Source organism: Cervus elaphus, chromosome 16 (genome assembly GCF_910594005.1).
Source record: "Cervus elaphus chromosome 16, mCerEla1.1, whole genome shotgun sequence".
NCBI lineage: Eukaryota > Metazoa > Chordata > Mammalia > Artiodactyla > Cervidae > Cervus > Cervus elaphus.
In genome coordinates this window covers 41,958,593-41,974,229 of record NC_057830.1, presented here as the reverse complement: position 1 = coordinate 41,974,229, position 15,637 = coordinate 41,958,593, and the positions used below count along the sequence as shown (strand labels likewise).

Sequence of the window (15,637 nt, the reverse complement as noted above, 5' to 3'; positions counted from 1 at the left end):
TGAACAAAAGTTTATTGTTAATTAAGGAAAACCAAGTATCTCAAATCAAGAAATTTAGCACTCATCTATGTATGGGAAGCTGCAAGCGTCTGGGCTCCCTGAATTTATTCCTTTCATGTGCATCTCAGCTATCAGGGGCCAAATCCTGCTGCATGATCATTGATGTCTTTAAGTCCCCTTTCAACTTAGGGAGTGGGGGATGTGGTGGGTGGCTGCCTCTTGCTCTTTCTTGCACACACCTGCCCCCTGCCCCAAGCTCCTCAGCATTTACCAGGGAAGTGGCTAAGTGGATGATGGCTGCCAGATAGCTGGTATTATTCCACCTGGGCTTAGAAAAGTATTTTTCTGAGTGAGGAAATAGAGGGAGGAAAGTATTTTCTATGGGAGGAGGACATAGTCACCGTAGTCAGGACACCAATATGGGAGGAACTATTCCATTTCACACCTTTTAGGTTCCAAGCTCTGTTAATTGAGAAGGGGGGAAAGTTTAGTCTCCTGCAGGCACCCAGAAGATGGGAGGTATAAGTGGGGGGTGCCCTCAACGAAGGGCAGGGCTAGAAATGGGGTCATTGGTTGAGTCAGACACAAGGATGTCTATAGAAACGGGGCACTGATCATGCATCCTCCTCCTCCAGTCAGCTGGTTCTCTTGCTGCTCCCGGCTTGGGAGTCCGCCAGAATGAAGCATAGGTGCTGCTTTATGTTTGAGGGTCCAGCTCAAGCTGTCTTTGGCCCAGGAACCAGTTCTCTCAAGTCTGCTTTTCTCATGGGACACGTAAGCGAGGGCACCACCGACGCGCGGCTTCCTAACGCATATCCGATCGGGGAAGGCGCACTTCCGCTGCGCAGTTGGAGCGGGATGGCAGGCCGGTGTGGGGGAAGGGAGAGGTCGGTGGAGAGGAGGGAGGGAGCATATCCGGGAGAGTGGCAGCTTCCGACCAGTGGTCGTGCTTCCGGAGAGGCGCTTCCGGTGGCGGCGGCAGCAGCGGCTCTGGTGGTTCCGGGTGTCTTTGTCCCCCTGGTGTCGCGGCCCTGGCCCGCAGGTGGGTTGGGGGGGCCTTCCGCCGCCCCTCTGCCTCTTTGCCCCTCCCCCGGCTGAGGGGCTGCGAGAGCCAGGCCGCGAAGATGCACTGGGCGCGGAAGGGGCCGAGCCCCTCTCCGGACTGCAAGTCTCGTCTCCCTGGCAACGGCCTCGGCCCTGGGGGCGGGCGGGAGGAGGAGAAACCGCGCGCCTTCGTCCTCCCACGGCGGCCTGGCCGCGGCCCGGCCCGGGAGATCCGGCTCTGGCGGCCGCTGAGACGGGAGCCGAGGCACGGGGAGCGGGGGAGCAGGAGGGCGGGCGCGCAGCCGGATTTGCGTTCGCCTGGCCGCAGAGCTGTCTTCTCACCAGCCCGTCTGGGGAACAACGGGCCGGGCTTCCGGGGAGAGGGCCTACACCATCTCCTCTCCGGCACCAGCCTCCTCCATTTTTCCGGGCCTTGCGTGGAGCTTTTTGGCGGATGTATTTGAATGAATGAATGTCACCGGGGCTCTTTCTAACCCCTCACTCTCCCCAACCATCTGAGGGTGGCGTGGCATAGTGAGAGGAGCGCTGAGTTGTCGGGAGACCTGGGTGTGAGTCCTAGTTTTTTACGTACCTGGTTCTGTGCCTCGGGCAAGTGTCAGTCCCTCCGAGCTTCGGTTTCCTTTTGTTTGAAAGAGTATAACGGTATTACCCATCACTAGGTTATTGTGAGGGAAACTGGAGCATTGTAATTTCTCTTATTTCCTGGTCCATTTCCTGTTCTCTCCATCTGTCTTCCCTATTCATTCTCAGTATACGCTTCCCCACTTTACTTCATATCCTTAGTTCCTTTTTGGGGGGTAGGTGGAAAATCTTCCCTGTGAATTGTTAACTTATTTCTTTTCTGATTGAAGGTTTTTCCCCAGGACTCTGAAAGAGGACAGCATTCCCAATGTCCCAGTTTAAGCGCCAGCGGATCAACCCGCTTCCAGGGGGACGCAACTTCTCAGGTGATCACCTTTATCTCTACCTGGCCCCACATTGGGAAGTATGTGGTTTGAAGTTAGTCTTTAACAGGAGATAGTCTTGAAATACACCAGGGGTTTCCCTGGTGGAGTGCAGTTTGCTGCTCATGTTTCTTAGGAAACTAGACAATGACCACAGTGATTGTGAGCAAAACCCTGTGGGAACTTGTGTGGATCCACTTTACCCTTTGGGTTTCCTGTCTGCTCTAGCAGACTCTAGTGCTTACCGTGGTAGGTGCAGCTCCTGGATCGCTTCTCTTCCAACAGGCGCAGCTTCAACATCCCTTCTGGGCCCTCCTCCTGGTTTGCTGACTCCTCCTGTGGCCACAGACCTGTCCCAAAATGCCAGGCACCTTCAGGTAAGCTGGGCATTCTGTCTAGTGAGTTTCAGTACTCGGGAGGACCTCAGCATGCATGGTTGTCTGATGCATTCATTCTTACATGACATTGTTCATCCTTCCTGACACTCCTGTCGTCACAGCCAGTCCAGAGGTAGCTTAGACCTCCCTGACTGGGAAGTCCTTGGTTCTGATTCTAGGGAAATCTGTAGGGTGCTTTTTGGAGTTAAAGAAGAACTGGGAATCCTAAAAAAAAAAAAAAAAAGAAGAACTGGGAATCCTAGAAGAAGTTTACGGCCCAAGAATCAGCATGACTCCCCCCACCTTCAATAGATTATGTCCACTAGACACGTGTGCTTCCTTCCACAGGAAGCTCCGTGCAGTACTTTGAGCTGGGGCTGGAGGGGTGGAGAAAGATGAGATGCTAATGGCAGAGCATGAATAGATGCTCCCTCTTACCTTTAAACTGCACCCTTCTCATATAGGGTGGAGAGAAGCAGCGGGTTTTCACTGGGATTGTCACCAGCTTGCACGACTACTTTGGGGTGGTGGATGAAGAAGTCTTTTTTCAGCTAAGGTAGGCTGAGGCCGGTCCCCTTCTGGAAATGCTTACGGGATTCGGTTCTGTCACCATGCTGGTGGGTCTTTCTAAAGACGTTGCTTTGCTGTTATGCAAGGGGTGAGCAATCTTGATGGGAAGGGCCTCATAGGGACAGTCAGGGTGGCGTGGCCAGGGTCTCTCTCCTGACTGGGTCTCCTGGCTTGTGTGCTGGCAGTGTGGTGAAGGGCCGGCTGCCCCAGCTGGGTGAGAAGGTGCTGGTGAAGGCTGCATACAACCCGGGTCAGGCAGTTCCCTGGAATGCTGTCAAGGTGCAAACGCTCTCCAACCAGGTATTCATCTCTCCTCAGCATGTGCATTGGAAAGGGGTAGGAGGGACACCCTGGTGCCCAGGAAGATGGGCAGGAACCTTTCTTTGGTCAAGGGGGTAGGGCCGCATCTTTCCAAGGTAGTGAGCACTTCAGCCATGGGATGCCCTGAGTTTCCTGGTTATTGTCCTGCAGCCCCTACTGAAGTCCCCAGCACCTCCCCTTCTACATGTGGCAGCCCTGGGCCAGAAGCAAGGGATTCTGGGAGCTCAGCCCCAGCTGATCTTTCAGCCTCACCGGATTCCCCCACTCTTTCCTCAGAAGCGTGAGTACCAGTGGCATGGATGTTGGGGGTGTGGCTTTATGGAGTACTCTGGATGAATGGACTTGTAACTTGAGGTTGTTGCTCTTAGAGTAGAAGTGGGGACTAAAAGAAGGGGACAGGAAAATTGGGCAAATATTTAGCTGTTTTGAGTCACCATCCATTTCCTTTCTGCAGCTCTGAGTCTCTTCCAAACATCCCACACACTTCATCTGAGCCACCTGAACAGGTTTCCTGCTCGGGGCCCTCATGGACGATTGGATCAGGGCCGAAGGTAAGATGATCAAGCAGGAAAGGTGCTTCATTTATTTGCCTCTAAGAGAATGTGCCCCCCCCCCCCCCCCCCCTTTTTTGGCCACTTCTTGACACTAACATTTTCTTTGTGCAGCTAGATCCTAGTCCTTTTACCCTGAGATAGGCTGACACATTGAGAAATATTGGAACTTCATAAGCTGATTCAACAAGTAGGGATTTGGCATAATTCATCTTTCAAAATATCACACTGAATTTGTTTTTAATATGTAATTTTCTCTTTTATTTCTAGTCCCTAAGATTGGGACACCAAGAATCAAAACTGAAGAAAATAGTAGTGTCCAAAAGATGTTTTTTTGCAGTGTATTTTTTTAACTGAAGCATAATTTACAGTATTATACCAGTAGATTGGATATTTTATGTGTTATGAGATGATTACCACAATAGCTGGTTACTATCTGTTACTCTACAGAGTTACTACGGTAGTGATTATATCATCTATGCTGTATATTACATCTCCTTATTTTATAACTGGAAGTTTGTACCTTTTAATCCCCTTTCACCTGTATCCGGGCTTCCCTGATAGCTCATTTGGTAAAGAGTCCGCCTGCAATGCAGGAGACCCCGGTTTGATTCCTGGGTTGGGAAGATCTGCTGGGGAAGGGATAGACTACCCACTCCAGTATTCTTGGGCTTCCCCGGTGGCTCAGTTGGTAAAGAATTCGCCTGCAATGAGGGAGACCTGGGTTCGATCCCTAGGTTGGATCCCTGGGTTGGGAAGATCCTCTGGAGAAGGGAAAGGCTAACCACTCCAGTATTCTGGACTGGACTGTATATGTATAGTCCATGGGGTCACGAAGAGTTGGACATGGCTGAGTGACTTTCACTTTCACCTGTTTTGCCTATTCCCCCACAGCCTCCTCTGCTCTGGTGACCACTAGTTTGTTCTCTATATCTTTGAGTCTGTTTCTGCTTTTTTCCTTTTTTTTTTAGTTTCCTGCAGTGCATGATTTAATTCTTAGTATAAAACATGTTTCTTCCTATATACCACAGAAGTCAGTGATGTGATAGAATATGTATGTTGCACTCTGTCCAGAAATCCTGTGCCGTGGACACGCAGACGTGGCCTCGTGTGCAGCAGGCGTGGTGGCCTTGGGCCTTTGGGGCTTTCTGGGCCATCATGTGTCCCCATCGTCTGCGAGCCCTGGGGACCACCAGGAGCATGTTCCCTGTCTTGTCTGGCTCACATGTTCTGATCCTGCCTTACCCTGCCTAAAAGTCTTTGTTTCTATCCCTAGGCGTTACGCTGTAGACTAGTTTGTTGAAGACATGTTCAAGTTTTTTCTGTCAGTCTTCTTTTAAACTTTTTATTATGGAAATTTTCAAGTATAAGCATAGTAAATAGAAAAGGATGATGAACCCTCATATACCCATCACCCAGCTTCAACAGGTATCAATATCTGCCATTCTTTTTCATCTGCCTTATACTTTTTTTTTTTAAGGTAAAATTTATGTAGGCTGATGTGAACAGATCTTAGATGGGCAGTTTTGACAAATGAAAAATCCCATGTGACTCTCACCCCTTTTAAGATACAGAATATGTCCATCACTCCAGAAAGGGTTTTCATGTTCTAGTTCTGTTCTGAAATGAGGACTGTTCTCAGAAGGAAACCGCTGCTTCTCCCAGAAGCCAGTGATTATTACTAGTAAGTAAGGACTAAGAATGCCGTCTACCGCAAACACGTAAAGGGGGATGGAGTTCCTCAGAGAAGAAGCTTTAAGCAAAGTGATGTAGCTGGTCTGCTGAAGCCACTGTGTGTTGCCTCAGGATAGGTCATTGGGAACTTTGTTTGGAGTGGGGAGCTCTGATTGTGTAGGGTTTTTTCCCACCGCATCTCCACTGCTTAAAACAGTTTGATTCTCGAGTTACTGGCACATAATTTGCATACACCCGCACCTCTTGTCCTCTGCATCTTCTTGGTCTTCAGTTTCCAAGGACTCTCCAACTCTCCCATTTTGTGAGTTTATTAAAGATTTCATTATAGACGGAGGACAGCAGGTGCCCGCAGGGATAATGTAGCCTGGGTGGAGATCAATGGCTGCTATTGACTTTTTGCTTTACGTTCAAATTCAGCCTTCCTGTAAAGCCAGTAGCATTTGATTGTCCAGGACACGCCAACCCCTGTGCAAGTTCTGTGTTCTGTTACTCTGGCCATAATGCTTCAGTGTCACGGCCTCTAGAGAGAGAAGACGTGACTTTTGGGAGTGAGATGCTACCATGAATCTGTAGAAGGGGTTTGCAGAGTAGGGGAGGGGGCAGTAGCAATGAGGTCACCCTCTGGGGGAACAGCCGTTTACAACCTAGTCAGCCATCTCAGTGTTTGACTGGAAACCAGGCTTTCTTTTTGAACTTCAGGTTTTGGGAGGCAGAAGCCAGTGTCTCCTTTGGATTGCTAATGCTGAACTACTGAGGGGTTTAGACAAGGATACTCAGCTGGGTAGACCATCTCAGTGTCCTGCTGAAGTTACCAAGATGGCTTCCACTGTCCGTGCTTTATAGTCTCTTCCTGACAATTGACAATAAAGATGACAGGATTCAGTGGAATGTGCACTTCAGCTTGAGGTTGACAGCCTTTACTGAAAAGTTCACTTCAGTCACGGGTGAGCTGAAGAGAGTTGTCAAGATGACTTTGGAGCAGTTCTTCTGTTAGAGACACAGAAGCACTGCTTTCCCACAAGGGCAAGATTAGAAGGCAGCTTTTGGAGGGAGATACTGAAAGACATTACCCAGGCAGAAGTGTGAGAAAAGAACTCCGCATTGAGTGTAACTGAGTGAGTGAATCAGGGCTTCCCCAGTAATGACTGGGGAAGCAACCCAGGCAGGTCTGAAGGGAAGGGCAGAGACCTGGTACGTAAATGCGACCAGCTCAGCAGCACCTCAGCACAGAGAACTGACAGTTGGTTTTATTTCCCTTGTTCGAGACGGGGTTTTTTTTCACCCTTATCAGCCTGGCATTTTATAATGGTCTAAAGGTTTTTTTCTTTTCTGCTGTTTTTATTGCTTGCACCATAACATAGTGGTACTGTAATAAGTGATTTATTACAAAAATGTAGTGTATGATATGACATAAAGTTAAAACACTACAGAAATCACCATTCCCTCTCCCCTTTAAAGCGGAGCGTTTCCAGGCGGCTCACAGAGTCGCGTTGGTGTCGGCGCACGGCACAGCGGTCACGCTCTGTGGAGGCCGTGTGCTGCTGTAGTCAGACTCCACTCAAAGTCTGTGAAACACTGGCCATAACCCCTGGGCTGCGTGTCACACCTAACCTTGCCTGTTCTCCCTCCATCCCCGTCTCCAAGGTAGCTATTCTTGTATTTAAAGACCTTTAGAAAAGCAAATTTCCTTCCTGTCACTTTTTTCCCCAGTGTTCTTTTGTAGTCTTTATCTATATATATAAGCATATTTTTTATAATTTTAATCTAAGTTCAGATTTTTTAATACATTCTTATTGAACATGTGTTCCATATTGCAGAGTAATGCTCAGAATTGTCTTAATGGCTATATGATTAGTGAATTTTCATGATTTAAACGTGTAGGGTTAAGGGTTTGTTGGGCTTCCCTGGTGGCTCAGATGGTAAAGAATCTGCCTGCAATGTGGGAGACCCAGGTTTGATTCCTGGGTTGTGAAGATCCTCCAGAGAAGGGAATGGCTACCAACTCCAGTATTCTTGCCTGGAAAATTCCACGGAACAGAGGAGCCTGGTGGGCTACAGTCCATGGGGTTGCAAGAGAGTCAGACATGACTGAGCAACTAACACTTTCCCTTCCTTTTTTCAAGGGTCTGTTACCAGATCTGTCTCTCTCAATTAAACTTGATAGAACCCATAGCATGGTACCATATATGTATCTCTTGTTAAAAAAAGAAAAATTCTTTCTCTCATTTCAAAAAATTACACGTTAGCTGTAACTTACAAGGTTCGTAAAAATATAAAAAAATTATTTATCAGCTTTATCAGAGGCATCCACCATTTTCTTTTCTTTCTGTCTTTTAAAGCTGTTTTTGCTCATTTGAGGCACTATTGTCTATACAGTGTTCCATACTGTACTTTTTGTTTCACATGGTTTTCTGTTATTTAAAGCATTTAAATGTGTACTTTAATATCTTTAATGACAGTTTCTTACAAGGTTGTTAGTATGCCTTATTTATCCATTTCTTTAAAGTTCAGGATTCAGATGGTTTCCAGCTCTTTTTAGGCCAGCATGTCCTGAAGCTGTATTTAACAGTGTGGTTTCTTCCTTCTGGTGATGAATCAACCTCCAGTGATGACTATGACTCCAAGAAACGCAAACAGCGAGCTGGTGGAGAGCCTTGGGGCGCTAAGAAACCGCGGCATGACCTCCCTCCTTACCGGGTCCACCTCACTCCCTATGCTGTGGACAGGTGAGTGGGGAGGCTGTGCTGGGGGTGAGACTTGCAGCTGGTAACATTTTTCTTGTGTAAATGAGATATAGTCTGGAAGTAATTGTGTATGTGTATTCTTGTGACCTTTTTGCTCGCTTTATTTTTGTTTTTTAATGTGACAGATTTATTTCAGAATCTCAAATTCAGACCAGCATAGCACTACTGATTTATGATTTAATCACCAGAAGTTGTTGTGCCAGGCTATAATTATGGTGTCCCAATTAAAATCCAGGTGCCCAATCCCAGTTCTATATCAGGTGGAAACTGTGGGTCATGGGAACCCTGGGACTGTCTTCTCAGGGAAGCTCTGAATGATTTCTTGAGTGTGACAGCATGTCGCTGCCCCCACACAAGCGTACTTCTCTCATGTAGAAGCTGAGTAGATGAGTGATCCCGGATGCCAGCTAGCCGAGGAGATGCAGGGCTCCAGCTGCTGTGTTAGAAGCCCCCAGGGCAGACCCACTTCTGTCCAAGTGGAAGTGCGGGCGGCCTCTTAGCACCTCGTCCCCGTGGCAGGCAGGCAGGGAGGGCTGCCCCGCTTCCTCCCCAGGCCCAGGGCGCGCCTCGTACTCTCTGCGGTGACCCACCCGCCTCCCAGGGGGATCTCAGGAGACCCTGGTGCCCTCACCATACTGTGGGAGGGTGCATCTCGAGTGGTCAGGACACCGACTGCTCACGATTAGCCACACACAGCTGTTTATCTTTTTAAAATCACAAGTGGAAGCCTGTTGTACCTACTATTCGGCACTTTGCTTTTTCACTTGTCTTGGGATTTATTCCACATTAATGTTTGTTAGACTGATCTCATTCTTTTTAGCAACCCCACGGCTAAGTGGATGGACCAGAATTTATTGAACCAGGTCTCCATTTTTAATCTGCAGTTACTCAAAATCTTGTAATGATAAACGTTCTTCTCTAGACCTGTCTGTGGACAGATGCAAGCATTTTATTGAGCTCAGTTCCTAGAAATGGAGTAGCTGGCTTAGAGGTCTGTGAACCTTAAAGGTACGGCCAGGCTTCTCACAGAGGCTGTGGCAGTTTACCTTCTCAGATGAACTGTGAGGTACTTGCACCCCTAGCCTTTGCCAGCACCGTGTTAGCCAGCTTCGTGATCTCTTCAGTCCAGTAGGTGAAAAGTGATACCCTGATGAATTTCTTTAATTATGAGTGATACTGAGCTCTTCGGTCTCATTCCTTTTTCTAAGTATCTGTTATCAGTTTTTCCAGTTTTCTCTTAAAAGTGATTTTTTTTTAAAGTGATTTATGGGTTCCTTTTATATTAACTTTAAGATAAAAGACTCTTTGCTATCATATATTGTAAATGTCTTTTTTCCCTTCCCTAGGTTGACTTTGTTTTGGAACTAGAGGTGGTAGCATTTTAGTGGTCAAATCTGATCCATTTTTCTCTCTTCAGAGGTGTCTTCCTTAGAAAACTCTTCTTTCTCATATTATAAAAGAATTTGCTTCCATTTTCTTTAAAGTCTTTTTTATGGTTCCATTAAAAAAAAACAAAAAACACTTCATCTTTGCTCAACCTGGAACTCCCTGCTTTCTCCCCACAGCCCCGTCTTTGATTTCTTAGAACTCCAGCGCCGCTACCGCACCCTCCTGGTTCCCTCGGATTTCCTGGCCGTGCATCTGAGCTGGCTGTCGGCCTTCCCTGTGAGCCAGCCCTTCTCTCTGCATCATCCAAGCCGCATCCAGGTGTCTCCAGAGAAGGAGCCGGCTGCTGATGCTGGGGCAGAGACCCCCCCCCACAGACAGCGACCCCGCCTACAGTTCCAAGGTGAGTTGGCTGGGGTCCTGCCACCTGATCCCCTTGGTGAGGGCTGAGGGAGCTCTCGAGTGTCTCCTTCACGCCGTCCCTACCAGGTACTGCTGCTCTCCTCCCCGGGACTGGAGGAATTGTATCGCTGTTGCATGCTCTTCGTGGATGACATGGCCGAGCCACGGGAGACCCCGGAACACCCTCTGAAGCAAATTAAAGTAAGAGCTGGAGCCCGGGAGGCAAGACGCGGTCACTGGCAGCGGTCAGTCCCCGTCGGCCGAGATGCTGCTCGTGAGCGTGAAGAAACAGAGTTGAGATGCCAGTCGTTCTGCCAGGAGCATAGCGTGGCCCAGAGATGGTCCTTCCAGATTCACGTGGGGTTCAAGTTAATGAGCACAGAGCCCCCGCCACGTGCAGCGTGGCGGACTCTGTTCCCCAGCGGTGGCAGGTGGTTTCCCAGTGGGAGGCCCAGGTGATTGGTTTCTCGTGTCTTACCCTGGTCTCTCTCTGCAGTTTTTGCTGGGCTGGAAGGATGATGAGGCAGTGCTGGTGGGGGGCGAGTGGTCTCCTTCGCTGGACGGCCTCGACCCCAAGGGCGACCCGCAGGTGCTTGTCCGCACGGCCACGCGCTGCGCGCAGGCCCAGGCTGGCATCGACTTGAGCGCCTGCACCAAGTGGTGAGTGGCTGCTGAGCTCGCCTGTGGGCCCGGCTGAGCGGCTAAGACCCGGCCGGAGGCCAGGCTTCTGCTTGGCCTTTCTGACCGGTCAGCTTCTGTCAGGTCCCTCATCCCCACTCGTCTCCTGGCTCCAGCCCTGCCGGTGGTTGCCGTAGTCCCGAGCACGGCTAGGGATGTGTAAGTGTGCTGAGAGCCACTTGACCCCCCCGAGGCTTGTCAGGTGTGGTCCCCAGCTACATTCCGAGATCCTTATTGCCACGGCACCTCGGATAATAACTGTCGGGTTATCTGTCTCTTCCCATGGACCATTTCTTGAGGACTTGGGCTGTCTCTTTTAGAGCTTGGCCCGCAGTACATGTTCATTAAATGCTGACTGGCAGCTGAAGCACTCACTTGGAATGTCACGTCAGCACTTCACTGTTCCTTCACTGTGAGCAGGTGGCGCTTCGCTGAGTTTCAGTACCTGCAGGCGGGACCCCCGAGGCGGCTGCAGACCGTGGTGGTGTACCTGCCGGACATCTGGACCGTCATGCCCACTTTGGAGGAGTGGGAGGCCCTGTGCCAGCAGAAGGCTGCAGAGGCAGCTCCCCCGCCCCCGGAGGTGCCAGTGGTGAGGCCAAGGCTTACGAACCATTGAGGGAGGTAGGTACCTGAACCCTGGGGCCCAGGTGGTCATAGACCTTGACCTCTGCCACAGGAAACAGAGCCTACAGAGCAGTCGGCTGATGGGTCGGAGCAAGCAGCAGACACCTCTAAGCAGAGTGCCGAGAATCCGGAGGTCACTGCGCAGCAGGAAGTGGACACCGACCTCCCAGAGGCGCCCCCACCCCCTCTGGAACCAGCTGTCATGGCACGCTCCCGCTGTGTAAACCTATCCTTGCAAAGCATTGTGGAGGACCGGAGGCCAAAGGAAAGGATCTCTTTTGAGGCAGGTGTAGGAGCTGGCGACTGTGGGGTGGTAGGGGGTGATGGGGTTGGAACACTCCCTGTCCTGATGCTCATGGCCTCCGCCACCTCCGCCACCAGGCCACGGTGTTGGCTGAGCTGTTTCTGGAGATGCTGCAGAGGGACTTTGGCTATAGGATTTATAAGACGCTCCTGAGCCTTCCTGAAAAGGTCGTGGCCCCACCTGAGCCTGAGAAGGAGGAGGCAGCCAAGGAAGAAGCAGTGGTCAAGGAGGAGGCCAAGGAGCCCAAGGATGAGGTACAGAGTGAGGGCACAGCTGTGGAGGCAGACGCCCCGCCGGTGAGTATCTCCGCCCTCCGTGCGGGCACGGGGGCTGCAGGTCCTGACACGCCGCCGAGCTGGGGCGCAGAGCGCGCTGCGGCTTTGCTGTCTCTGCCCCACTCTCACTGTGCGTGCCTCCTGACCCCGGTGTGACTTGGCACGGGCATGCAACTCTGCTGTGTGGCCACACAGCTCGGCGGTGAAGCGCCTGGGAGGAGGGAGGCGGGCCTGGAGCTCCGTTAAGGGAAGCGTGGCTGCCAGGGTGCCGTGGACATCGGTGTTCATGGCAGTGCCTTGATAGCTACAGGTGTCTTCATGACCCTGTGTTTAACTACAGCACTGCATTTTCTTAGCCATTTCTAAAGCCCATGGGTCTGCTTCTTGCCTAAATACATTCAAGCAGGCAGATTGCTTATGGGACTGGGCTTGACTCCTGAGGAGCACCCCGGGTGTCTGGAACTCGCCCTGCCCTGCCCTGTGACCTGTGTAATGGGGTACATTAAATGAGACACTGCACGCAAGCCTCTATCCCATTGCCTGAAGACGGCCGATGTGGAAATGTTAACCGTTGTTACGGTGGGGAATTCCAGGGGCAGCTCTTCTCCTTATCATCTGGGTCTGCTTCTCCTAGAAGGAAGATGGGCTTTTGCCGAAACCCCCGTCTTCTGGGGGCGAAGATGAAGAGAAACCCCGGGGCGAGGCGTCCGAGGACCTGTGTGAGATGGCCCTGGACCCAGAGCTGCTGCTGCTGAGAGACGACGGGGAGGAGGAGTTTGGTATGTGTGGTGCCGGCTGATAGCGGCTTCTTGACTTTGGCCTTCCTGTCCTCGTTCTGTGCGGGGCCAGTCCGGACCCGCATGGGCCCTGCGCTAGGCTCACCTCAGGCTTTCTGTAGCAGGAGCGAAGCTGGAGGATTCTGAGGTCCGGTCGGTTGCCTCAAACCAGTCAGAGATGGAGTTCTCGACCCTTCAGGACATGGTGAGACCTTCTCTGCGCTTGGGGCTCCGTGACCGGGAACCCTGGCAAGGCCTCTGACTCTCCTGGGAAGGGGATGCTTTTACTAAACAGTCTCTGGCATTTTTTTTTGTTTGTTTGTTTATTTTGGCTTCATTGGGTCTTGGTCATGGTGCCCCAGATGTCTTTTGCTGTGGCACACTAGCTCTCCAGCTGTGGCATGTGGGTGCTCTAGTTACTCCATGGCATGTAGGATCTCAGTTCCCCAACCAGCGACTGAACCTGTGTCCCCCCACGCTGCAAGGTAGATGCTTATCTGCTTGATCACCAGGAAAGTCCTAGATGCCTGGCATCTTCTCACTGATGAGAGAGAGCTGGCTCTTGGCTCGTGGGATAGCACACTCATAGGAGCCAGGAGACTACTTCATTGTCTCCATCAGTGTGGTTCTGAGTGAGCTGTCTGATCTAGGAGCACACACGGTTCCTTTCTGGGTGGCAGGCCTTGGGGCAGAAGTGCCCCAGAGAGAGATCTTTGCTCACAGGCCAAGGGTCAGATCTCCAGCTGGAAGGTGTGTCTGGGTGTGAGTGTGTCAGCCAAGCTGCCTTATTTTGAAAGGGCTTCATCCTTCGTGATGTAGCATTAGGAGAGCTATTTGTAAATCCTGTTCACCCTTGTTCCTCTCGCAGCCCAAGGAGCTGGAACCCTCCGTTGTGCTCCCCGTGGACTGTCTCCTTGCTTTTGTCTACTTTGACGCCAACTGGTGTGGCTACTTGCACCGGCGAGACCTGGAGAGGATCCTGCTCACCCTCGGGCTGCGGCTCAGCGCCGAGCAGGTGAGGCTCCCGGCATCGCTGTGTGCAGGCGCGGCCTGGGACGCTGTGCTTCCAGGTGCTCGGGCGCCATCACGGGCTTGCACCTTCGGCTCTGGGCATCGTGGGTGTGTTTCCTCCAGGCCAAACAGCTGGTCAGCAGGGCGGTGTCCCAGAACATCTGCCAATACCGGAGCCTCCACTACAGCCGCCTGGAGGGCCCGGACGGGGCGCTCCCCGAGGACCTGCTCTTTGGTGCGAACTGGGTCCTGTGGCCCCCAGGGGACGGGGGCGGGCGGGCTGCTTCCTCCCGCTTCCCGTCCCTGAGTCTTCTCCTGGCCCTTCTAGGGAACCTGGACCTGCTGCCTCCTCCCGGGAAGAGCGGGAAGCCAGGTGCGGCCCCGGCGGAGCACAAGGGCCTGGTGTCCCACAACGGCAGCCTCATCAACGTGGGGAACCTGCTGCAGCGCGCGGAGCAGCAGGACAGTGGGCGGCTCTACCTGGAGAACAAGATTCACACACTGGAGCTTAAGCTGGGTGAGTGGCCTGTGGCGTGGGGAGATGAAGCGGGAGGCCCGCATCCCAGACTCCAGGCCACCCGCCATCCGCTCCCCTCTTAGCTGAGCAGTCTCTCCGGCCTGCCCCCACCAGAGGAGAGCCATAACCGTTTCTCAGCCACTGAAGTGACAAATAAGACACTGGCAACGGAAATGCAGGACCTGCGGGCCCGGCTGGCCGAGGCTGAGGAGATGGCCCGGACAGCCGAGCGACAGAAGAACCAGCTTCAGCGGCTGCTTCAGGAGTTCCGAAGGCGCCTGACCACCTTGCAGCTGGACACACAGCGGATGCTTGAAAAGGTGAGCCTCCTGCAGAGCCGGCCGTGGCGTGGTCAGGTGGGTCAGCACAGCCGGCCGGCCCAGCTTCACTGGCCTTTGCCTCCATCTGCTAGTTTCTTATGGAATCCATCAGTCCGCAGCTTATGACCGGGAGTCTCCCAGGAGGAAGTGGTTAGTAGTTCTCGGATGGGACCTCGGATCTCAGCTCTTCCTCCTCCGAGTCCTGATTCTCGTGTGTCTGTTTCAAACAGGCTGACAGCTGGGTAGAGAAGGAGGAGCCAGCACCAAGCAACTGAGGGGCCTGGTGCAGGAGCCGCCGTCCTGTGAGGTCAGCGATGGAGCCTGCTGAAGTTAGAGCCCAGCAAGCAGCCAGAGCAGGACCTGGGGCTGGAGGCAGGGGTGGCTGCCCCGGCGGCACTCGGCCCCTGTCGAGGCGCTCAGGCCGTCAGGGCGGGGTCTGTCTGTGCCACGTGGGTCGGATGAGTGAGGAAGCCGGTTCCGCGCGCAACTAAATCCATCTTGTGCACCCCTCGAATGTCATTTTGCCCTCTACCTTGGGATTCCTCCTGGGGCCCTTTCGTCTTGTGCTGACTTTCTCCTGTCCTCTTCCAGTTTAGAATAAGACAGGGCAGGAAAAGACTTTCAAGTCTTTCATAAGGTCTGATGCCAATGAACTAAAGCGGCAGATGTGGAGTCTGGCTGGGGGTAAGAGCCCTTATAGATGGCACGAATCCTGCAGGTTCCAGGAGCAGGTTTTTGGGGAGAGGGCTCCCCGGCCAGCGCAGGGACAGGGTCAGTGCTAGCGAGCGTCTGGTGTGGGGCCATGTCTGCCAGTGAACACTGTTCCAGCTGCCCCAGACGTGCCAGAAGAACCCAGCACCCGTCCCCGGCTCCGTGTGTTCAGAATGTGGTATTGGCTCTGGCCCAGCCTTTCCCCTTCCCCACAAGTCTTGCCTCTTTCCATTAATCCGTGGTTTCAGTTTGACTTTGTATATAAAGTTGGTTTTCTTTTCTTTTTTTTTTTTGGCTTTTTGTTTTTTAAATAAACCAAAGTCAAAAACAAATGCAGCGTGCTCCACAGCTCTCCCCTTGCCT

The 15,637-nt window shown here is 52.0% G+C and overlaps 1 protein-coding gene across 1 annotated transcript; it reads left to right on the top strand.

Moving 5' to 3' along the window:
- The first annotated feature begins 886 nt into the window (after positions 1–886).
- Positions 887–15,606, top strand: CCAR2 (cell cycle and apoptosis regulator 2). The gene is given in 22 exon segments (XM_043927264.1): positions 887–1,042; positions 1,917–2,012; positions 2,295–2,386; positions 2,851–2,942; positions 3,142–3,256; positions 3,428–3,557; positions 3,732–3,828; positions 8,130–8,249; positions 9,833–10,016; positions 10,018–10,056; positions 10,143–10,256; positions 10,552–10,715; positions 11,154–11,325; positions 11,413–11,643; positions 11,742–11,960; positions 12,574–12,718; positions 12,841–12,920; positions 13,584–13,730; positions 13,850–13,961; positions 14,055–14,243; positions 14,358–14,563; positions 14,794–15,606. Coding segments are annotated over 21 exon segments (2,751 nt in total). The 5' UTR covers positions 887–1,042; positions 1,917–1,954; the 3' UTR covers positions 14,839–15,606.
- The last annotated feature ends 31 nt before the right edge of the window (positions 15,607–15,637 follow it).